Source organism: Polistes dominula, unplaced genomic scaffold (assembly GCF_049000335.1).
Source record: "Polistes dominula isolate Pdom_NZ unplaced genomic scaffold, Pdom_raw_medaka contig_12, whole genome shotgun sequence".
NCBI lineage: Eukaryota > Metazoa > Arthropoda > Insecta > Hymenoptera > Vespidae > Polistes > Polistes dominula.
Window position 1 is genome coordinate 2,130,302 of NW_028301116.1, and position 26,982 is coordinate 2,157,283.

General features: G+C 22.5%; 1 protein-coding gene across 1 annotated transcript; it reads right to left on the reverse strand.

Moving 5' to 3' along the window:
* Positions 1–12: 12 nt before the first annotated feature.
* Positions 13–25,031, reverse strand: LOC107070732 (pyrokinin-1 receptor). The gene is made up of 3 exons (XM_015329194.2): positions 23,129–25,031; positions 4,708–4,934; positions 13–1,831 (listed from the first exon to the last, which is right to left on the reverse strand). The coding sequence occupies exons 1-3, from the start codon at positions 23,982–23,984 to the stop codon at positions 1,205–1,207; spliced, it is 1,710 nt and encodes a 569-aa protein (XP_015184680.2). The 5' UTR covers positions 23,985–25,031; the 3' UTR covers positions 13–1,204.
* Between the last annotated feature and the right edge of the window lie 1,951 nt (positions 25,032–26,982).

Below are 26,982 nucleotides of genomic sequence, written 5' to 3' on the forward strand. Positions count from 1 at the left end.
GTTAAAAATGAAAACTAACTGTGGAGAGAAAAAAATACGAAGGGTTGTGTTAGGCTTTTTTTAAGCCGATCGATTTTTCTTCCCTAGTTAGTTAAAAAAAAAAAAAAAAAATTATAAAGGTTTATAATGTTGCGTTCCCACTCCCTTATTTATTTATTAAATTACGTTTATTACACGTTATTGTTTTTTTTTTTTTATAATTCGAGAATGCTCAGTCTTTAGGACGATGATGCGATTCTATTGAATATTTAAACTCGATAAAATTTATTTATAAAAAGCTCACATAAAACTAAAGTTTTTGAAAATTATTTCGTGTGTTATTAATTTAACAATTCTTCTTCACAATATTTAATTTGATTTCTTTTTGTTATCTTTACATTAATAATATTCCTAATCCTAACGATAAATCTTTCTCACATATTTTCTAACTATCACAGTGAGTAATTGTCATTTTAATCATTTTTCATTTACAATATTTTTGTTATAAACAATTTGTACGATTAATTTATTTTCAGTGATATCAATAATTAATCATACATATATATATATACAATTATGTATGGATCAAATAAAGTATTACGTACTGTTGTTTTAGTTTAATATCTAGTTCAGTTTTACAGTAATTAAATGGATACGGTGATTCCCCAGATTTTATTTTCATAAAACGTAGTATTAACTTTTTGTTTGAATCGAGTTAACTGTTATTATTATTATTATTATTATTATTATTATTATTATTATATCGTGCATTTTCTCTTATATTTTCCTCTTTAAAAGTTATTTCATAAAATGTATTGTATATTATCATTATTCACCTCTTATGCCATTTAATTATCGTAAAATTGAAATCGTTATCTTAATTAGTTTATAAAAAAAAAAACAACAACAGCTTGTAATACTTTATTTGAATAATATTGTACATATTATTAAACTTGAAATTGACACTCGCGCACTGATTAAAGTTCATTATCTTTTTCAAGTCTTCTTTTTCTTTATGAAAAAGAAAAGAAATAAAACAAAAAAACAAGAAGAATATTATCGAGATATTATTAATTACAGGTATTTATTATTAATGAGATACGTATTGAAAATTTGTGATTTCGCTCTATCGATAAAACAGGAATCCCTCGGATAAAATGAATGAGCACTTTTTTTTGTGTTTGTTTTTTTTCTGTTCTTTTCTTAACGTATATTTAATTATTATTTACGTTCTAACGCGATCATGCTCGTTGCCTTCGCGTATATTCCACAAAGTCATTGAAAATTCGCATTGTCGATTTGTATTAATGACGTTCGACATATTATTATCATCATCGTTCGATGACAATGAATAAGTCGTGGTTCTTCGTGGAAATTTGAGATGTTTTAATCCGGGTAACCATTTAAAAAAACGTCGCCATCTTTTATCTTGACCATCAATATCGGTGACCTTGAGAGTGGTATATCTCGTTGATTCAGGCCACCTAAGTTCGTTGTTAGATCGTTCGTCGGTTGATTTATTTTCTGATGAAAATCTTTCTTCGATTCTGGTCATTTTTATATCTCTCGTGTCACGTTTTGTTTTTTCGTTTACGTTGAAACCCGTCGTTTGTTTCGAAGGTCTTTCTAATGTAGTAGCAGTAGTAGCAACAGATGATGATTTAAATGAACGACGTGGACTATCATCTCTTGCAGAATTTCCAGAACATTCTGTACTATCCTGTACCATACCTGTTCCAGCTGTTGCTGCAGTTCTCGAACCAATTGTCCTTTGTTGTGAACGAGATAAACTCGAATAAAAACGTTGATTTTGTCGAAGACCAGACATCCTGCAGCTTCTCGATAATGTTTCCTATAATATACATCAAAAATAAATTAATATTATTTTATTTGTCATTAGTTTTATTAAATATTTTGGAAATATTCATAAAATTCCTAAATTACTATTAAAAGTTATTCTTATCTAAAGTAATATTTTTCAACACATTATTCTTATTTATGTTTGTTATTGTTAGAATAAAATTATGCACATAAATAATGGCAAAATTGTTTATTATTCTTTTTGGTAGAACGTTTCTTCTATTTTTTTGTCAAAAATAATATTTTATCTAGTTACTTTTCATTTATATGGCATAAGAAAGTAGATATACCATCGTACTGTCACGGCCACTAGCTAAAGGGTTAATGATATTATGATAGATACATTAAGAAAGGGGTTTTCTCTGAGGAATATTAACTTACTCTAAAGTTATACTCTAAAATATGATCTTCAATTTATTCAACATGATGCGTACGTGACTACATCTTGGAAGTTTTACCATTGTCCTTCTCTCTCGTTTCTATTCTTTATCCAAGTACATATATCTCTTTCTTTATTCATAATTCTCTCTCTCTCTCTCTCTCTCTGTCTCTCATTTTCAATCATATTTTTTTGAGTAGGTTCGATCTCTATCCATTTTTGGCCTAAGATCATCTGATAAAGAAAGAAACCATTTGTCTGTTTTTTATATTTTTTTTTTTTTTTACCTGAACGGATCTTGTGCGTTGTTCAAGGACACCCAAATCGAAACGTTTTTTTTTCGTTCTTTTATTATGTATATTGAACTATGAACTTTTGCAATATTGAATAACAAAAAGAAAAAGTAGAGTGATTGGTTTTCAATTTTTAAAATGTTATTGTGGATGTATTAGATTTTTATTAAATTGTTAAAAGTAAAAAAAATGCGATTGGACAAATAAGAATAATGTGATCGTAATTATTAGAAATAATAGTAATTATTTAATTAATTTTTTGTATTGATCAAATAAATATTTATTTAATTTTTTTTTATTAATCGAATATTTCTCTGTAACTTTCATTTTTTTTTAAATTAATTTTCATCGATATATTTTTTAGTTTTAAAACGAATAGGGGATGAAAGAAATTTCTTAGCACGTACGATCTTATTTCCATATCAAGTTCGTTAATACTCGGTTTTCCAAGGTTCGAATATCTTTTTAGTTAGTTCCTTCTAGAAAAGTAAGTAATATCAATCTAATTTTCTATTTGCGAAGTATTCTTCCGAATAAAAAGGAAATAGAAAAAAAAAAATAGAAAAATGTATTTTTCCACGATTATTCGTTTGACGAATATTTTTCACCCTAATTTGTAATTGTTTTCCACGAAATAAAATTAAATATTAAACACAAATATTAAATTATAATATTAAATTAAAATATAATATTAAAAGTTCACTTTGCTAAAAATTTCATTAAAAAAAAAAAAAAAAAAAAAAAATATATATATATATATATTTATACGAGTATTAATTTATTTTTACATTTTGCAAGTTTGGTATACGAATATATTAATTAAATTTTTTTTTGTTTAGTTCTATTCTTTTTTTTCAGTTAAATAAGTTCGAATAATAATCTATAAATCTTGTTTTTTTTTCTATCACTTAAATATTTTTTTTAAATATAATTTTTATCATTTGCACCAACTCACTTTCAGTTATATGTAAATTAAAGTAAGACTTCGTTACAAAAAAATAGAAACAAATAAGAAGAGAAGAAAAAAGAACGAAGCATTGAAGATGTAAGAAAAAAACTTTAATCTTATATATTTTCTCACGTAAATATATGAAATACATATATGTATTATACATATATAAATGTGTGTTAACGTCTGTTTCATGGCTAGGTGTCAAATTTGGAAAAAGTTCAGGAAAAATCTTTGCTCCTATGTATATGTGTATACAAATTCACCTATTTGAAATTCCATACACATATATATATACGTACAAATACATTTTCGTTTTAAAGGTCGTATAAATATTTCCATATATTGTCATAAATCGCGACAAAATCATTAAATTCTATCGATAACGTATAAAATAAGATTTATTGCAAATAAGAACACGAGAGAGAAAGAGAAAGAGAGGGAGAGAAAAGTTTTATTTATTCTTCAGTTTCGACAATATGTAAATCATCGTGTATTATACTTATGCACACGTTCGGAACATGTCTTCAAACTTTTCTCCAGTATACATTTTTAAATTTGATATTCCGATTTACGCATTACGTATTCAAATTTCGAATAATATTCTAATAGATGCAATAGAAAAACAAAAATATTACAACTACTCGATCACGATTATGTTATTAAAATTACACTAATATATATATATATATATATATATATATATATATATATATATATATATATATATATATACATAACAATTATACTTAATTATACATAACTATATATATAAAAATTTCAATTTTGAAATATTTTTTTTGTCTTTCTTTCTATCTTGTTTTATTAAATAATTTATATCACATTTATTCCCTACAGTTTCTATGTTTGATATCATTCAATTTAGATTAGGTTTGGTCTCACCAAATTAGGTTAAGAAAAAAGACAAACTTTGATCTAATACAAAAGTGTATATCCTGTAAAAAATAATAATAATAATAATAATAATAATAATAATAATCCTGTCTTCGATCCACCATTTATTTTTGAAATATTTTTTATTGCAACTCGTTTAAAAAATCAAAATGAATGCCTAAACAAAATTGAATAACAATGTACCTATAAGTTTTTATTTAAAAAAAAAAAAAATAGAATCAATCTAAAATTAATTCCAACCAATCATTTTAAATATTCTATCTATCGAAAAAAATGTAGAAAAAAATTCAATGAAGTTTATCTTGTGTGAGGTTATCTTTTTAACTACTCACCATAAAAGCCACACGAAATTTATTCGACATGATGTTGTAAAGAATCGGATTGATGGTAGTGGAGACATAATAAAGAACTCCAGACACATAGGTCATCAACAGATTAAGGGATTCTACCCATTTACTGTAGGACGTGAAGTGATCGTCGCTATTGGTACCATAAATGGCGATCAATCGTTGAACGTGAAATGGCGCCCAACAGATGAAGAATGCGACGACTACCGCAACTATAATCATGCAAAATAAAATACACTCTTAGAAAATAATGTTAAGTATTTTTTTTTCTTTCTTTTTCCTGCCTTTAGTCAAAAGAGAGATAAATCTTAATTTTTTTTGTGTGTGGGTTTTTTTTTATTTTTGTACATAAAATATTACCAATCGATATGGGTTTACGAAGAAAAATATTCTACGTCGAAGTTTTTTCTTTGTTTCCTTTTCAATTCGTTTTTTTACAACTTTTTTTCATATTGTATGTATATATGTATGTATGTAATATGAAATGCAATGGGTTTTTTAATAAAAAATAAAAAAAAGATTATATTTAATTTATACCTCGACTTAATTTAAATTTATTTAAGCTTTACGAATAATAGAAAATTTACATAACAATTTTTTGAGATAAGTTACAGTAATTATTCTTATAAATAATGTTTCATACTTGATATTGAATAAAATGTAAATGTATACAGTGACTGGCATAAAATATTCAGACACGACGCAATCCAAAGAATTATGGTTGTTATATGCATCTTTATTATTTATGAAAATAATGATCTCTTTATTTAAGTTTTTTTAATTATGTAAGAATAATCATCTAAAATGCAATTAATGGAATATTTTACGATTTGTTAAAATTGAATGTAATATAAATAAATGTTATATTCGTAGTAGCTGAAACAAATGTTCTAACTTATTAAAGTAAAGAAAAGTCATTATTTTTATAAATGACAGACACACACATATATATATATATATATATGGGAATGATTATTCGAATTTAGATGCTGTCGAAATATATTTATGCCAGTCACTGTAACTTCATATATAATTATATATTTTTTTTAATATTTGATTTATAAGCGCACCTGTATTCAAGCAAATTTAATTTTTTTAATTATAAAATAAAAACCTTTTTTATATGGTTTCAAAGATATAAATATTTTTTTGTACGACGAAAATATTATAGGCATATATATAAATTGTATTATTACATATAATTACTAATTAATAATTAAATATATAAATAATAATAATAATAATAATAATAATAATAATAATAATAATATATAATTAAGTTAAATATAATATATAATTTAATTTATATTAATAAATGTAAATTAAATATTTTTAAACTTAAATTAATATTAGAGATAATATTAATAATTAATTTCATAAATTATATAATTTATAAAATATTATAAATTAAATATTATTAATTTAAAAAAAATTAAAATTAAATAATTACATAAATATATTTTTAATATAATTTAATTAATATACTTAAAATATATTTAATTAAATATATATTTATATGACAAAAATATATCCAAGATGTATTTCATATGTCAAATGGGATTTTATTAACAAAAATATTTGTTTTTCTTTAGTTTTGAATTACAAACGGTTGGAATAAATCAGTAACTATTTGAAAGACATTTGATGTAATCAATAAATCAAATGGGGTAATCCGTTATACTGGCTTTACCTATCCTTATTCGTCTCCAATGTTTTTTTCTTTTCTTATTTCTTTTTTTTTCCTTTCTTTTTTTTTCTACAACACATTACGAAATCTTTTAAAAAATCTATATACCAGAGATTTTTGTTGTAAACAAACCTTATTGTTCATGTAAGAGACAGACAACAAACTGACGTCGTCAACAAGATTAAATTAATGATATTAAATATCAAGTGTCAAGGAAGGAATTATTTCTAAAGGTAAGGAACGTAACAACTTGATTTTATTCTTGTACAATCTTTTTGATATTCAATCTTTATTAAAAGTTTGTTTGTTTCATTCATCGACAATGCACTTAGGGTCATTACCGATGATGCATAGCAAATTATGTTTACTATTCTTTTAAACATATATATATATATATGTTTAATATTTTATATATTTAATATTATATATATATATATATATATATATATATATATACGATATACAATATTTATGTTGTTTTGTTTACGAAAAAAAATTCAACACGAAAAAAAAATAATTTGAATATTTAATTTTCATTTGAAATTATTTCTGCATGAAATAAATCAAATATTTATTTATTTTTTAATATCGATAATTTATTTATGCAATTACATTAATTTTCGATGCAACAAAAAAATAATTTGAATATTTAATTTTCATTTGAAATTATTTTTGCCTGAAATAAATCAAATATTTTCTATTTAAAATCGATTATTTATACAATTACATTAATTTCCAATCTAATCGTATTATTAATGTAAAAAATGATAGATAAAAAAAATAGTATTACATCTCTTAAGTAAATTTACTTTACTATTTATTACCAAAGTTATAAAAAAAAAAAAAAAAAAAAAAAAATAAAAATGATATAGTTCTTAGCGAATTTTTATTCACTGCTACTTTTCTTTCTCGTTGTAATTTCCGAAACAAAAATTCTTATCGCGATCGTACTTCTTTTTCCCTTTATTTTTTTTTTCTTTCATTTATTATTCTGCCTCTTTTTCGCCGGCCACTTGAATCAAGGCTGACCTCTTCTTGACCTCATCCTACCTGCTGTGTACTCCCATACCCCCAAACGATACTCGCATTTCCGATGTGGAAATCGAGCTCTCAGTTTAATTCAACTCGTTCAACTTTTCTGATCCAAAGTCGATATGAAATTGAACTATTCGTATGTTTTTTATATTTTATCTGTCTGTTCTCTCTCTCTCTCTCTCTCTCTCTCTGTCTTTCTCTATCTTTTTAATATGTTTCTTTACATTCTCTATCACATCTTTTTCTTTTTTTTGACAGAAAAACGTATGTGTGCAAATAATTCTACCGTAAAAATAAACTGGTACACGAAGGTATTGGAAACTTTTGAAAAACAAAAATAGTGATATTGACAAATTTGTTTACTTGTGTTTACTTTAATATTTTTATTATTTTGAATGTTAATAAAATCGATTTTTATTAATAATTAAAATAGAGTAGAATAAATTAATATTATATTAAACATAAGTTTTCTTTTATAATATATAATATATAATTTTTTAATTTATATATAATATTGTATATTTTAATATTATTAAATATTTAATTTATAATATAGAATTTTATTTATAATAAAATATATAATATGGAAAATTACTATATTTTTAACTGTGCTATTATATTTATTATTATAAGTGTAATATATATATTAAATTACTATATATTAAAGAATTATATTTTTATATATTAATATTATTAAATATTTTATTTATAATATTTATAAATTATTTTATATAATATATAAATAAAATTTTATATAATATGTAACTTTATATATAATATATTATATTATATATTTAATTAATAATATAAAATATTTAATATTTGTAATATATAAAATAAAGAATAATAAAATATTAGTATATTATTTATTTATTTTTTTATCTTTTTATCTAGGAATATCACATTTTTTATTTTTTTAATAATAAACGTATACGTATTTATATAATTGTAATATTACAATATAATTATATTCGAATTCTATAAAAAAAACATTTATTAATGATCGTATTATACATATGTTTAATTCTTTAAAATACAATTGATTATTTAACATTTATATATTAACATATACGTACATACGTAAAATATTAACGTTCCTTCAATGAGATTGAATCGTAAACAATCTCTCTAGTGAAGAACACACATTGATAATACTTAATACATCGGCCAACGAACGTTCTTACTAAACATAAACAAATGATATGACTTTTTCTAAGAACACTGTATTAGTATTCTTTTGTTACTACTATGAAGACTGTTTGTTTACAAAAACTCAGTAGTAACGTTCGAACAGTGATTAAGATAATACACGTCGGATTTCTATGGTAATTAAATATTGTAGAATATTTTTACGTATAGTTTTCACATACTTTTCTTTATAAAAGTGCATACATTATATGCGTTATATCCGTTTGAGTCCTAAGCAGGGCGATCGCGCTGTTGAGATTTTATGTCGAGAAATGCCAGCACATTTTGTTCTCATTTAGAGAAAACGCGATCGCGCTTTTTACGAAAAATTCGACAGTGTTTTTCAATACCTCCTGGGACTCAGATGGATATATATATAACGTATGCACTTACTTTTATACATATTTTTATATTATAAATAATATATATATTTTATGAATAAGTCAAGAATTTAGTTAGTCTTAGTCTGTCCCCGAACCAGCCCGGGACTGTTGTGCACATTACTTCGGGCTAGTATATTATTTATTAAAGTATTATTATATTATTAGTATATTAATATATCTATATATATCTATATATATACTGTATGCATATAAATAACCCTAGTAGCACAAAATATTGAAAAATTTTGAATACTGTGTATTTAATATTAAAAGAAGATTTTTAATGTCTTTTTAATATTAAATACACATGTATTCAATATTTTTCAATATTTTGTGCTACTAGGGAATTGTGTTTAAGTTATGAAACATTATGTTACGATTAAATCCAAAAATAATTTTTCAACTGGGAAAAAAGAAATAAAAAAGGAAACTGCAATAGTTTTCTTACGAACGAAGTTTGGTTCAACGTTTAAGCGGAGAAAAAGAGGAAATGAAAATTAAAAAAGAATACAAAAAAAAAAAAAAAGAAATAAAATTATATGACCAGAGAGCATTTTATTCGTGACTTGAATATTCACATACTTCTTGATGTCGAGCCATGTTTATATCATTTATATTCGTGCTATAACATTTTTTTGTCGCCAAATGCTGTTTTCGGATGCTTCTCGCTAAACAAAAATTATATTATTTATTTTAAAAGCTCGACGTTACAAAAATTTCCAAGATATGATTTCTTTTTTTTTTTACATACTTATGCATAATAACATTGTACCGAAGGTTTTTTTCCATTCTCTTAAAAACAAAAACAAAAATAGTTAAAAAAAAACAAAAAAGAAGAAAAAAAAACAAAGAATTTCATGCATTACCACGAAGAAAAAGGAGTAGTGGTCCTGACCACGTGTAGAATAATGCAATATTTTTTTTGAAGATGAAATGCACATGGACCAGAGGTTGACTAAAAATTATTTCGTTCTTAGAATATACATATATATATATATATAGTGGATAATATATACTGAATATATATATATATATATATATATATATATATATATATATATATATATATATATATATATAATGAATGAATACAATATCATGATGATTCATCATCAAACTTTTATGTGTACTGATTTTTGTCTCTGAATATCTTTTGAACGCTTAATTTAATCGCCAAAACATAAGACACCATTTTTATAGAGCAGTTAATTTCCTACAAAAATTTGTATTGCGCATTTTATAATAGTCATTTATTGTCGAGTTATAAAATTCATTTAAAAAAAAGGAAATTTGTCTTAAAATAATCAAACTTAAATCTTCAATATCATTCAAATGATGAGGTTTACCGAAAAAATATAAGATACCTTTCTTGTAGAGCATTAAATTTCCTACAAAATTCGTCCAGAACATTTTTCTGTACAATCAATTAATGATGAAATGTGAATTTTATTCTATTGGACTGAGAAAAAAATAAAAAACTGCGATGCGGAGGATCTTCCTATTAAAATTAAGAGCTCATATTTGGTGAGAATTGTTTTAAAGTGTCTAGGAACCAATTTTTCCGTGGCACTTGTAAAAAAAAATAATTGATTTTTTTGACCCACCCTAATATATATATAATATAATTTAATAATAAATAGTAAAATTTATATGTATATAATTCTAATAGTGTGGATTTTTTTTTTTATAAATATTAATACATTACATTTATATTACATGCAAAATCCGACTGAATATTATACAAATAATCCTTGACAAGAAAAAAAACAACAAAAAACAAATATAAGAAAAATTTTTATTCCCCATATGCTTTTTTATTTTTTTTAAAAAGGTGTTATCCTCTTGTCCATTCGTATATGTGTAGTCTGTTTTTCGACTTGATACTTATATGATATCGTGAAAAATAAAATGACTCCAAATGGATTATTAGGTGTACAGATTGCAACATGAACAAAAAAGTAAATAAATCATGAACCTTTTTTTTAATATGAATTTTTATCTTTAATCCGTTTCTTCCCAATGTGGTTTCGTAAAGGAAAAAACAAAGCTTTTATTCGTTCGTTTCATTAAAAATGAGGATCACACGTAGCGCACGTTCATCTTCAAATCTTCAATGCAAAAATTCAGTACAAAAATTTCAAATTGTCATTAACTTTTTATCAAACGTTAACACTTTTTTTTGTTCACTGTATTTTTTATTCTTTTGATGTCCCATTATTTACAACCATTCTCATAACTAGGTCGATACAACGTGTTATGCAAATCGACATTTCGAATTATAGTTATATATATATGTGTATATGTATATGCATATATATGCACTTGAATGTGTTTACATTTTTATATAAGAAGTGATATCTATTTCAAGAAAATTATATTGTTTTTCACTTTTCTATTTTACCAGACGATAACAACAATAAATATCGAAGTTTTTTTTTGTAAAAAATAGAAAAAGAACATGTATATATAAAATATATAAGAAAAAAATATTGTACTTTAGCGACCTTTGCGTTTATTGATTATATTTATATCGTTAACAACATTTTTTATATTTCTAACAATTCCAATGTTTTTTTTAATTACCACATGTTTTGCAAAAGGGTGAAAAAAAATATACATGATAAAAACAGAAATAGGATTTATATATATATAAATATGTAATCGAGAGTAGTTGATACATATATAAATAAATTATTATAAATATTTATTAAAAAATTTTTATAAGGTTTAAAAAATACAAATTAATTTTTTTTAAATATTTAATAATTTTATTATTAAATAAATAAAATAAAATAATAAAAAAATAAAAATTTATTAATATTTTTATTAAAATATAAATTTATTAAAATATAAATTTATAACATACAAATTTTTGAAAATATAAATTTATAATATACAAATTTATAATATATAAATTTATTAATCATAAATATATATAAATTTCTTTTATTTTATTATATATAAATTTATAATTATTTATTTACTATAAACTACTACTAGTATTATAATATTTTTTTGCCTTCTTTTTTTTTTTTCAAATCATAGCCTTTAATAGATATACAAATTAATAATTAAATATTAATTATTATTTTCTTTTGAACACTTCTGTGCACTTGAAGTTAAATCGTAGAAAGTAACGATTTAAAAAATAAATGACAATGGTAAGCTAATTAAGTAAATAACATATGTTTTTTAATGCTAATTAACTGATAATATACTCTCCAAATCAAAGTTTGAATGGCAAAAACTTTTTTATTAACTTTTTTTGCAATGTGGCTTGAAAAATGCGACGAAGTAAAGAATACTAATAAACGAAAAGAAAAAGAAGAAAAAAAAAGAAAAAATGTATCGATTATTTACGCGTAAAATGGCACAAAAATAAAAACAACGATTCCATTTAAAGTTTTAACACGATGATTCGATAAATATTATACACCAAACTTGTAAATCGACTTCTTCGACATTATTCGATTATGTGAACGTGTATTTGATGAATATGCATGTACTTGCATATAGCCAATTCACGTTTAACAATTGGCTCTGAAGTGGAATTCAAAAGTTTACTTCGAAGAAAAATTTCCACGTTGGTTCGATGAAAATTTTAGCATTCAATTAAATCCGATATTTCAAATACCAATATATATAAGATATTGTATAGTATCGTTAACACTGCAATAAATAATTTTTTTATAATATATACATATATATATATATATATGATATTTTGTTTATTTGTGTTGATTTATTTGTGTCTTACCAAAAAAAAATTATTTTAAATTACAAATTTGTTGAATTTTTCTACAGAGCAAAAATTTATTTTAAAATTGTAGATAAATATTTATATCATTCGAATGATACTTAAATATTCAAAACATATTTTTGTTTTTAGTTTATATCATATTTTTTTTGTTGAATTTTCTATATTATCTATCTCATTGTTAAATTAATAACACATTACGAGGCAAGAATGTTTTTTATTATTGTAATTTTTTTTTGTTAATTCTTCGAATAAATTTTTTTGTATGCAAAGTGAAATTATGCAGTGTAAAATTATATGCAATAATATTTTATGAACATGATTTATATTATCTGAAGTGTTTTTATTCTTAGGTTGAAACTTTTTTTTATTTGGTTTACAATGTTGCAATATTCATTCATAAAAAGTTAATAAAATTAAATAATAAATTTAATTTAATTCATATAGTTATTTTAATATGTAATTTATTAAAAATTAAATAATAAAATTATTTATTGTATATTTTTATTGATTGAAACAATAATTTTTTATTGCAAAGTAAATCGTTATTTTTTTTCTTTCATTTTATTTCTGTTTCTTTCTATTGTGATACACGATACGTGGCAATTAAATCGTCTAATTGAAATAAAAGTAATTTTCGAACGTAATTGGTAGATTGTCTCGTTCGATTATCGTTAAAGTAAATAACAAATTAGATTATTCCAACAAAATATCCACGCGTATATCATACATATATGTAATAGTAATTACGTATGTGTCAATGAAACGTTATACGTATTTCCTGAATTTAATGAATGATCAAAGAGTTATAAACTAAAGTTACATTAAATCTCGATCAAAACTTGAATGATGGATTTAGATGAAAATACAAATACTTTGTGACAACGTTGTGTTTACAATAAAATGAGAAAGTGATCGTGACTTTGAATTAATTTATGTATTTAAGTTAAGTTACTTTCTTTTAACCGACTTTTTTTATTATTTTATTCTTTTTATATATTCGTACGATAAATAGCATACTATATGGTTATATATTGATTTTTGTTATGCATATGTTACATAAGAATTAATTCCTTCTAAAAATTTATCACAACGATAACACACTTACCATCTTATTATATAATATAAAATCTATAAAAATATATAAAAAATATATAATATAAAAAAATATATATATTATATATATTTATTTTTATATATTTTTTTTATAGAGTGGGTGTATTTTATTTAAAAATACTTGTATTTGTAAATTTATAGATGCAGTATAATATTTAAAAAAAGAATTTTACTATAATAATTTATAGCTTCCTTTTAATTTATAATCTTTTTAAAAATAACAATTGCAATATATATAATATATATTATTAATTTTATTATAATTTAAAATTCAGTATTATAAATTAATAAATTATATATATTGTATATTTAAAAAAATATATATATATATATATATATATATATATATATATATATATATAAATTAAATATTTAATAATTATAAATTAAAATTTAATATAATATAAATATTATAATTTATATTATATTTTATATTATATATATATATATGTATATTTATTTGTTATTTATATATATATTTAATAGAAATATTTAATTTTAAATAATAATTAAATTGTAATATTATAAAATTATAGTTAAATATATAAAAAAAATATATGTAAATAGTTATATATATATATATATATAAATTAAATATTATTAATTACAAATTAAAATTTAATATAATATAAATATTATAATTAATATATTTTATATTATATATATTTACTTATCTATCTATCTCTTCTATCTATATATATTTACTTATTTATTTATTTATTTAATTATTTATTTAATTATTTATTTATTAGTTTTGTTTATCTATCATCTTTAATTACACTACATAACAATATGACAAGACTATAATTTAATTTTATTTACAATTTGATAACAAAGGTTATGATTAATTAGACAAACATTGATACATAAGTAATAAAAAGATAGTACTTGTTTTTTATTCGATAATAATATTCAATGAAATGTTCCATTTATTCACTAATGAAAAAACTGTGTATATGTATATATGTACATATACATATTAAATGTTAAATATTGAAATATAACAATAAGTGAAATAAAATAATATGAAAGATTTCTAGGTGATTCTTTAACAAAAGCCAGAAGTATATATTATAATGACTGTAATAATAATAGCACATTATCGCGTTCATAGAATCGCTTCTACCCATTTTCTTCTAGTACTAAATCAATTTTTTTTTCTCTCTTCAACTCGAAGCAATTAATTTTTATGCACTTCGTGTATCTACTTAGACACAAAAAAGAAAAGAAGAAAGAAAGATAAGACGAAAAAAAAACTCGAACGAGATCTTCAATGCATTTATATCATCTTCATGATTCTTAATTTCTTTGGCAGATATATAGTTACGTAAAGATATATTTATTTTTTATGTTAGTAAAAATAATAGCTGCTTCATTTTTTTTTATTTTCCAAGTATTTTTTTTTTATTAATAATCGTGATTATTATCTTTGTTACGTGTTAATCGATTAAATGGAAAAATAATCATATTGTATGTAAATCTATGGAAATTGTGTATTTCAATTTGATACAATATATTAAATTTAATGTGTTATTTGATATAATAATAAAATAGAAAATTAATTTATAACTGATAATGGAATTTTTAATATAAAACCTATTTCATAAATAATATAGTAAATCTTATAGAGTTAGAATTAAAGATGGAACAAAATATTTTTATATTTAATTTTCTATTTAATATATTTAATACTTCTATTAATAATAAATACTAATATTAAAATTGTAATATTATTGTTTTATATATATTAATAATATTATATATTTAATTATAATTTAATAATATTATAATTTAATTATAATTTAAAATGAAATATGTATATATTGATAATATTATAATTTCTATTATAATTTTAGTTTATTATATAATAGTAATAGTATTATATATAGTTAATTATAATTTGTTTACTTATAATTTATAATCAAATATTTCTATTTAATTTTCTATTAAAAAATATATTTTAAATAGAAGTTTATACAACGTGAAACATGAATATACCTTGTTAGTATAAGTGCATATGCTATATATATAGCACTTTATTGAAATACAATAAAATACATTTTTATTATTAAAAAAAAAAAGTAAAAAAAAAAGAAAGAAACCGAACGCGATATAAAATAGCTTAAAATAGTAATAAAAAATCAATTTCTGAATGGTATTCAAGCTTTTCAAGCTATGTTAAAAAAAATAAAATAAAAAAAAATATCGCTAACAATTGTTCCGGATAAAACGTTTTATTTTATCCCTCAATTTTTTTCTTTCTTTTTATTTCTTTTACCGTTCACCACATGTCTAACCCACCCCCGAACGTGTAATAGCACATTGATTCTCCAACATATCAAAGGACCAACATTTTTCTTTCTTTCCTTTCTTGGTTTTCCTTTTTCTATCAACGTAACCAACATTCTTTTCTTCCTTCTATACCTTTTTCTCTTTTTTCGTTAACTGAACCCTCTTCTTTTTCTTATGTTAGATTTCTTGACTCATATGAATGCCAATTCTTACTGAAGGGAAAGCAAAGCAATAAATTTCAATAGCGACATTTAAAATACAATTATTATTATTATTATTAATATTAATATTATTCGAAAGTTTTTCTGATAAGATTATAAAATACGCTTTTATATTTTATATTTACATATAAATGTGTATCGTAAATTTTTTGTTTATCAGATAAATCATATTTCTTTTGGTATATGTTTTTGATTATCTTTATGGTATAATATTATTTAAATATATTTGTAATATTTATTATAATCTCATTTGTAATATTTTTTTATATTAAATATTTTATTTAGGTTTTATTTTATTTAAAAAAATGATTAATTATATTTAATTTACTTTCTTTGTATAGTGTGTAAATATGCACTTTTTGTAAGTTGCATTAAGTAATATGGAACACGTATACAGTCTTAAAGGTATTTAAAAAATTAAATAAACAATGATAAAATACATTTTAGTAAAAATTACATTATTAATAATATGTCAACTTTTTATTAAGTTTTTATTAATTACTTATTATTAAGTTTTAATTATTTATAAACGATTGATTATTAAACAAAAAATTATATGATATAAATATTTTAATAATTGTCTATATAAAATATAAAAACTTGTAACATTATTTATCAGTTATATAAATAAAATTATAATAAAATATTATAATAAATAATAATAAAATAATATAAATAAATATAATATATAATAAAATATAATAATAAAAGTAATATAAATAAATATCAAAATGATGATACACTTTCAGAGTTGTTTATTTTTACTTTAATTTTCTTTTGCATGTTATTTTTTTATCCTGTAATTTGAGAAGAACTTTTAATGAGTAAAATATTATTTACAGTATGCATTTTTAATATCTTATTATATTTATCGATATTACTACAGTACGTAACTCTGTTTCGTAACTTTGAGACGTACTATAAGTTTTCTTACTAAAAAGAAGAAGAAGAAGAACGTAAATGAAATTGTAAGAATTAAAAAATTAATATCAATGTGCATTTTATGTTTAACATGTAACATTTTCGAATATAATATTTATTTATTTTTTTTTCTAATATACATGACGTGGTACTTACTAATCATAAGAGATCGCGATCATGTTAGAAAACTTTGACCGATCGATGTCGACCATTCTGTTACAATATTTACATTTTCTCTGTATTTACACTTCATCGACTAACTAAGTCTACTAGGGTTGCCAATGTAAAAATATTGAATGCAAAAATCAACGTTCTAAATTCTTTTTTCAAAAGAGGGTTAAAAACCCTTCATGTATTCACAATTTTTTAATATCATTAAATGTATTAGGATTGGTTATATTTTACATTGGTTATATTTTTCACTGTATTTTTGATCAAAATAAATATATATAACATATATTATATATAAATTATTATAATCCCAATATAACATATATTATATATAGGATATTATATATATCTAATATAACCTATATATTCTATATAGGTATATTATTATATGTAAACCTATTATACTATATAGTATTTTGTATTCACTTTCTTCAAACTCATCAATTATAAATTATATGATACTAAATCATAAATAGAGTCATATATACTAATCAATATTCAATTGAATAATCAATTTTCAGTAAATATTACAAAATATTTATTACATCTAAGATATTAAAATATATTGTAATATATCTAATGAATTTTTAATAATCATATCTTTATAGAATTATATCATATTAACGTGAACATTCAATTGAATAATCAATTTCCAGTAAATATTACAAAATATTTATTACATCTAAGATATTAAAATATATTGTAATATATCTAATGAATTTTTAATAATCATATCTTTATAGAATTATATCATATTAACGTGAACACATATTATAATATACATATATGTGTAATATCATGTATGTATGTAAGAATTTCTCATATTAAGGACTATTAGTTTTAATCGATGAACTTGATTACGTCATTTAATCGAATAAAATCGTGTCAATGGATCAAGATAAAGGGTCATGTGATCGAATAGACAGGTTAATTTCTAAAGAACTTTACCCATTTAATTCTCATTGCATTCTCATCCGTAGAAAAGGTGAGTCGTAGGAGTAAACTAATCGATATTACGAACACATTAGCGGCCTAAACAAGTTCTTTTAACAATAGATAAATGTTTCTGCAAGTATCTGTTCATATGTGTGTGTATATATGAATTATAAAAGCATGTGTGAAACTTCGTTCACAATTACTATCTATTATGTGCGTAGGGTAAAAGTGGAGAAGGTGAAATCATTTAACTCCTTTATCTTGTCTCCATCTGATTGTCTTTGACAACGAACATACTACACAACATAGTTAATAATTTTACCATTGAAACTTATTTAGTTCGGTCATTGTCTTTTACGAACATACTATCTTTATGAAGAATAAAAATACGATCTTTGACCTTTAACCGGTGCTTTTTAATCTTGCAAAAATAAAAACTAATTTTCTATTGATTTCAATCGATTGATTATTATTATTATTATATAGAAATAATTATTTTAATATATAATTTAAAATTTTGTTATTAAATATGTAATATATATATATATATATATATTATTAAATATATTAATATTTATTATTTATTATTATTGTAAATATATATTTAATAATTAAATTATTTATATATTATATATTAACGCTATATATTAAATTTAATAGTTAATATTATATATTATATATTGCAATATATTGCAATTGTATCCAATATTATATATATAATTATTAATAAATTGAATTATATAATATATTATATTTAACAATTAATATATAATTATTAAATATATAAAAAATTGAACTACTAAACTATATTTAATCGAAATGATATTAAAAAATAAACATTGACACATTTCATTGTCAATAATAATCGACACGTATATGTGTGTGTGTGGGTCTCTGGTATAGTTTTCATCCTAAAAAAAAGAAAGTAAAATAAAAAGAAAAAAAGAGATTGAACAAAAATATTTTCGTATTTCATTATTTACACGTACGTTTGTAACATAAGTAAACAAGAAATAAAAAAGCGTACAAATATCTTCCTTTCCTTTTTCCGGTTTATTCGAAATCCTCGCAAATATACTTTCCTTTTATCCGTCAGTTTCGTAACTTCGAAAGCATCGATCGAGAATCTGGCCGAGTTGAATAAATTTTGGTTATGTGGTGGCACTGGTTATTATTATTATTATTATTATTATTATAATTATTATTATTATTATTATTATTATTATTATTATTATTATCATTATTATTATTATTATTACTATTACAAATTTATTTTGAATGTTACGCAATAATTGCTGGATATTATTGCACTTCTCGTAAAAAGGGAATGAAATTTTCGAGATATTAAATTGCCAAAATAAAACGTAAATAAACAAATAACTTTTTACTCAATTTATCGAAATAAATTCTACTATTATTTAATAACAATATTAATAATAATTTATATAAGCAAGCATAAATGATATAAGTAAATTACAAACATGTTGTACACACAAATATATAAATCAAACTTTAAATTAATCAATTTTAAATCCGAGACATACTAAACGATCTATTTGAATTCTTATTGTGTTCTATTTGATTAGGATGATTTATATATTAATTAAAGCTAACCACTAACGAGCAAGCCAATTCATGTACGTTGAGTACGTACTAACAATTACAAGCAAATTCCAGGAGGATGAAATTGAGATGAGTTATCGGGGAAGACAATTTATCGTTTGATGACAAACATAAATTTAGAGATTCAGATTTTCATTGATTATTTTCATATTTTCATAAATGTTTGTTCAATCAATAATTTATAATAACAATAATACGCATTAATAATTGTCATAATTGTTTTTAGACATAAAACTACAAGATTGTTCATTGCTATACTTGTTTTCATTGATTATTTTATAATTTCATAAATGTATGTTCATTCAACAATTGATGATAACAATGATGAACACATTAAAATTATTAAAATATAGTTATACAATAATTGTCATGAAATTCTCTATTCAATCCACCATTAAAGACAACCTAAATTCAAAACAACTACAGGTCTCCCTTCAACAATACGGTAGATAGATTCCTAGAAAATGCCGTGTTATTTGAAACCGTGTTGTTTGAGACTTAGAAGCCAATGCAAAAGGGAGGGTTACGTTCTGAAAACTTTTTCAAAACAAATGTTTTTTTTTCTTTTTTAAATAAACAACTTAATTTTTATTAAAAATATAAATGTATGTGAACAATACAAAACAAAAAATATTATCCTAATTTAAAGTAACTTTAATTTAATTTATTTCTTCGTCGTCACTACTCAATTTAATCGACCGAAAACGCTTTTTCGATGGAATGATATCGCCTTCACTTTCAGGACGTTTTTCTTCAATTAAAGTTCTTGCGTTTTCTTCCCTCTTTAAAAAAATTTGTTTTTTACTTTGCTTGTTGTTTATTACCAGGTCATTGTAAATTTATCGGTATGGAGTTAGACAGTTTTGATGCTCCCTTTTGAATTTTCGGCTCCTTTATGTGGAAAGATCTGCATTTAAGAAAAATGACTCGAGATTTTCAGCTAAGTTTCGGGCTTCTTGTAATATTTTTAATGTTAACCTATTAACAGCACAAACTTCATCAGTGCTAGTGTCCCCAGGATCAATTTGATTTACAGTTTCGGATACCATTTCCATCAAATCCGCTTCGTCAACTTCTTCTTCTACTAATAAACCTTGAACGTCCACAATAGCCATATCCACAAAACTTTCGCCTCCGATTGATTTAGCAAGTTCTAATATGCTACCAATCTCATTTTGTGACGATTCACGCACGTTTTCTATTTTAATTGAAGAGATCCATATCTTCTTCCAACACGCATTTAACGTAGATGTTTTTAATTCACAATAGCGTGAGACATTTTTGTTTTCAGGCCATGGAGATGAAAAGAAATACTTTTCGCAACACTGTATCTTTAAGACGGTAAGCCTCGCCGCGGCTGTAGAAGTTCAATGTTGTAAAAAGGTTCTTTGAAAGAAAACCGTTTTTAGGATGCCGTGTTGTAGGAGGGTTCCCGAAATTATTAATCGTTTTCTAGCGAAACCGTGTAATTAGATACCGTGTAGTTGGAGGATTTGCCGCAATTTGTGAATCGTGTTATAGCGGAATCGTGTTAGGAGAAATCGTGGTGTTGGAGGGATACCTGTATAATAAATATACTAAAATATCTTAAGCAAATTAGTATGTATAATAAAGTATAATGTATAACTCTTATGTTGCTAATAATCCTCGAATGTTGATGCGACATTAAATAAAGCTATATATATATATAAAATAATTGTCATAATTGTTTCTAGATAAAAAGATACAATATTATTCATTGCTATACTTTTTTGTTTGTTTTTATTTCACATCATCGAGAAATATATTTTGAATTTAGTTGAATTTCACTAATGTAAGCTAATTTTAGAGAAAAGGTTTTTTTTTTTTAAATAATGCATTAATATTTGAGTAATATTTATCGATGATTTTGAAAATAATCAACCTGACAGTCAAGTGTTAAAAAGAGAGACAGAGAGAGAGTGAAATCAATATTTTCGAATAACTTAAATTTATCTCAAAAAAAAAAAATTCGAACGAACGCGTTGGCCTTTCGAAAAGAAAATTATTGTATACTAAATTACTTTTGTTGGCTAAACTAAAGATAATAAATTTTTATCTTCTTAACCTTATTGTTAGTAGTTTAATAAATGCAAAGCAATCAAAACGAGTCTCGTTTATTGCTTTTGGAGATTGATTAAAATAAATAAAACAAGAATGAGAGAGAGAGAGTGAGAGAGAGAGAGAGAGAGACAAGTGAATTCCTTAGCGTATCGTTACAAACCTATCTTTATATCGTTTTTTATGCGTAATTAAAATTTCTTGTTTACAAAAAAAAAAGGAAACTCGAGAATGCAAAAAAATAAATAAACAAACTTTGAAGATATAAAAAAGTAATCGTGAATTTGTGGTTGTTACACGTGAAAGATAACATTGAACTTGTTCGATATCGAGTTATACGTCGAGATTATTAAAATCATTTTAATAATTTACATCAATAAATATTTATGTAAAATTGAATGTAAAATATCTCGACCCTTCAAGCAAATAAATAAAAATTTTGTATCATTTATTATCAGTGATATTTCGTGATGATTCAAAAGCTTGCAAATTTAATATCATATTTGAAGAAAAAAAATGTATTATTTTAACAAGTTTATAATTTAGAAATATTATTGAACTTATTTTTTTATTAATAAAATAATTAAAAATTTACTAATAAAATTTAGTAATAAAATGTTATACATATATATATATATATATAATATAATATTTTAATTAATTTTTATTTAAAATTTTATGTATATAAAATAATTTTTGGATATTATATAATTTTTATAAAATATATTATAATATATTTTATTTATAAAAAATTATATTATATATACAATTTAATATATAAAAATGTATATAATATAATATAATATTTTATTTAATTTTATTATATTATAATATAAATTTGTATTTAATTTTTATTTAAAATTTTATATAATAAATATAAGTTTTTATTATATATATATATATATTTATACTATATTTTCTTTTATAAGTTTAACGTTATGCGTAATTTTTTTAATGAGAGGATTAAAAAATATGAAATAAAAGAAAAGAAACTTACCGAGCATTTTTAGAACTTTCTTCGAATTTCTGCCAGGATGATGTTTACAACTTCGTTGAGATTCTCCACCACCATTTTCAGGTTTTCTCTTCATCATATTAGATTTTCTTAATTTAAGACCAATAAGAACGTACAGTACAGTAATAAGACTCATTGGTACTATGAAGAATAAGAAAGTTGACATCTCAAATGAATGTTTTATTATAACTCGTTTCACCGTACACATAACGATATCTTGATTAGGATTAACAACACCAAATTGTAATGCCTGTGGTAAAGCGAATGACAATCCAACTAACCATATAACTAGGATTAATTTAACTGCACGTGATAATTTTGACATTGTCTGTGACAAAAATGGATGACAAATTGCAACATATCTTTCAACAGTAAATGCAGTGATCGTTAAAACTGATGCATTTGTTGAAGTTTCAGCAGCCAATCCACGTATAACACAAAAACCTTCCCCAAATATATAAGAATATTTACACCATACCAAATACATTTCGGCCGGTAAACCGGATATTAAAAGCAACAAGTCCGATATTGCTAAACTAAAAAGATAATAATTCGTTGCAGTGTGCATCGACTTGTTGCGTGCAATAACTATACACGTGCTTATGTTACCTATAGTACCACTTATGAATATAGATGCATAGATTATGGTTACGGGTATTACTATATACAATGAATCCCTTCTTATTACGGTAGGTGAATTTTCTTCGTTTAATATACTTGTAGTATGATTATGATAACACGAATCACCACAGTTCAATTGGGGAAGAATATTATCATAATTCGTTGAATAAAATGCACTTGTTGGTGCTACTAAACTGGATGACAGTGTATTATCCATGATTTATTATTTTTTTTATTATCTTCTTTTCTTTAAGATCATAACTTATCTAATTGATGTTTGATTTTTATCTCAGATTTTTCTTCCATTAACATTCTTTGATCCAGATTTCTTTCTTTTTTCACTTTGTATATATATATGCTTTTTTTGGATCTTTATTTAAAACTTTTGTAATCGATCGAAATAAACGTTTAATTTCACTTATGATTTTTTTGTTTTCGTTCGTACGTTCGAAAATAAACGTATGGCTTTTTGTGTTATTTAAGATCTCGAAGAAGAGTTGAGAGGATTTTTTTTGGCTATTTTTCTTCTGCTGACTCTTGATTGATTTTGCACCCACATGACATTGGTAAGAATACGTAGGAGGTTTACGAAAAAGAGATCGTTTCTTTTCTTTTTTTCTTTTCTTTTTCTTTTTCCTCCCCTTTTGTAAGTTGATTTTGATATCCACGTGATACCTCGAGAATGACACTCGTGAAGAAGATAAAGTAGTACAAATAACAAAAAAAAAGGATTATAATTTTATTATAAAATATATATACTTATATAAAATTATTTTATTGTGTGAGGGAACAATATAAACAATAATAGGGGTTAGCAAAATAAAAAATAAAAAAGGGGAACTTTTACAATTTGTTCCAAACCAAACGAAAAAACAAATACAAAAAAAAAAAAAGAAAAAAGACAATAAATTTGAAAACCAATGAAAATATTTTTTGTGTACCCTCCCCTTTTCCCAAGAGACCCCCAAAAAAATTCTATACACAATTCTATGTAACAAATATATTTTTTGTTCACATATAAAGCAAAAAACTTGATTTTCTTCAGATGAAATTAGAATGGGGTCCGTGAGAATAATAAATAATAATAATAAAAAAAAAAAAGACAGAGTGAAATATTAAAGAAGAAATATCGAGGGTGGAAAGGTAAGGCAAAAAAAAACAAAAAAAGTATAATTATAGTTATTAAAATATTAACGCGCACTCACACACACGCGAACCCGTCTTGAGTGCCGCACGAATCGCGACTGATGTGAGACATTCAAACACAACCGTGAAGAGGAGGAAATACCGGCCGGCACTTTCTGCGTCGTCTCTGACCATCCACCTCCACCTCCTCCTCTTTTTCCACCTCTTCTTCCACCACCTCCTGCACCACCTGATTTTTCCTCCGCGAAGAAGAGGGTATTACAATTATCTGTAATAAATCAGAGTACTATTTAATCCGTGGTTAATATGGGTCCTATGACTTATTCGGGCCCAATGACCAAAACCTAAATACGATTAACGTATTAATTAATTTAATAAGAGGATCAAAACAAATATTATGTTCTGATTTGTTTTTTTACCTGACCAATTTCAAGTCCAATACGAAGTTTAAATATATTTTATTTTGTGGAAATATAATATGGAATAAAAGTATATAATAAAACATATAATAAATATATAATAATAATAATAATAATAATAATAATAATAATAATAATAATAATAATAATAATAATAATAATAATAATAAACATACAAAAAATAAATATATATAAATAAAAATAAAAATAAAAATAAATATATAATATCGATAAATTGTATATTATTGTACATAATTATATATAATTGTATATAATAATTTGTAATACAATACAATACATTACAATATTTTATTATTAATATATTTAATAATATATTTAATAATGTATGCAACTATTATTATATATCCAATTATTTTTTTATATACTCTTCGAAATTATTATTATTATTATTATTATTATTATTATTATTATTATTATTTATATTTTTTTTCTTTTGATCCAATAATTCAAATGTTTAAGATCACTGAATTGTAAAATCAAATTGCATTCTTAACTTTCTTGTCTGATTTCTTTTAATTTTAATTTTTTTTTTTTTACTATTATATTTTAAATTTGTGAATATATAAAGTACTTTAGTGGGATGGACACTTTATTGTCATTTTTGAATTTTGTAAAGAAGAAAGCTTTTATTTTTTTTTATATATGACAATTATTGTTTAGGAAAGATTGATAGATTAAAAAGTTTTCAGAAAAGGGTCCCAAATCTTTCTTAATCTTTCCTCAGCTAAATAATGAAACTTTAGTGATAGAATTGTATCAGTATTGGTTAAAACTTAGTTGACACTTTGTAAATTGGATTTCGTGCACTTGAACGACCATAATACGATATCTTATATGTGGATTTAAATAGACAGATATTAGTGTAATAATAATAATAACTAAATAAATAAATAAATCATTGAGATAGATGCAGAATATGTTGCATTGATTTATAATCAAATGTCTTCTTATATCAAATTAATGTCTTACAATAAAATGAACAAATGTATTTATGAATGAAATAAATTTTATTAATTAGAAGAAATTTAATATATTTGAATTAAATTCTTAATATTAAACAATGTTTAAGAGCCATTAATCATTTTCTACGCGGACATCAAATCGATTCATAATTAAAATATGTTAATAAGTTGTAAATTGAAATTTATTATAATAAAATAATAAAATTTACTGACTAATTGATATTACAAAAAAAAAAACAAAAGTATCTAAGAATAATTTTAAAAAAATTTATATTTTTAATGTGATATTAATTAATTATAATAAATAATTTAATGTGAACATTAAAAAAAATAATATTTATTTAAAATATTATTATTCCATTATAATATATAATATAAAAAATAATTTATTATTACCTTTCTTAATTCATAAATTAATTTCTTAATAGAGTTATTGAATTTACACGTACGATGGGTTTTGTAACATTCGATTGGTTGATTAAATTCGTTCATATGTAAACACAAATCAGTGTGAGTAGCACGTGTTCGAGAGAGTCACGTGCTTTTCCTACTCGCTAAAATAAAATAAAGACATTTAAAGTTGCGAAACTACTATATTGGATAGTTCTCAGAATAGATTTGTTCAGTTTTTTCTAATTTGCTGGTTTTTTCTTTATTTTATTTGTGG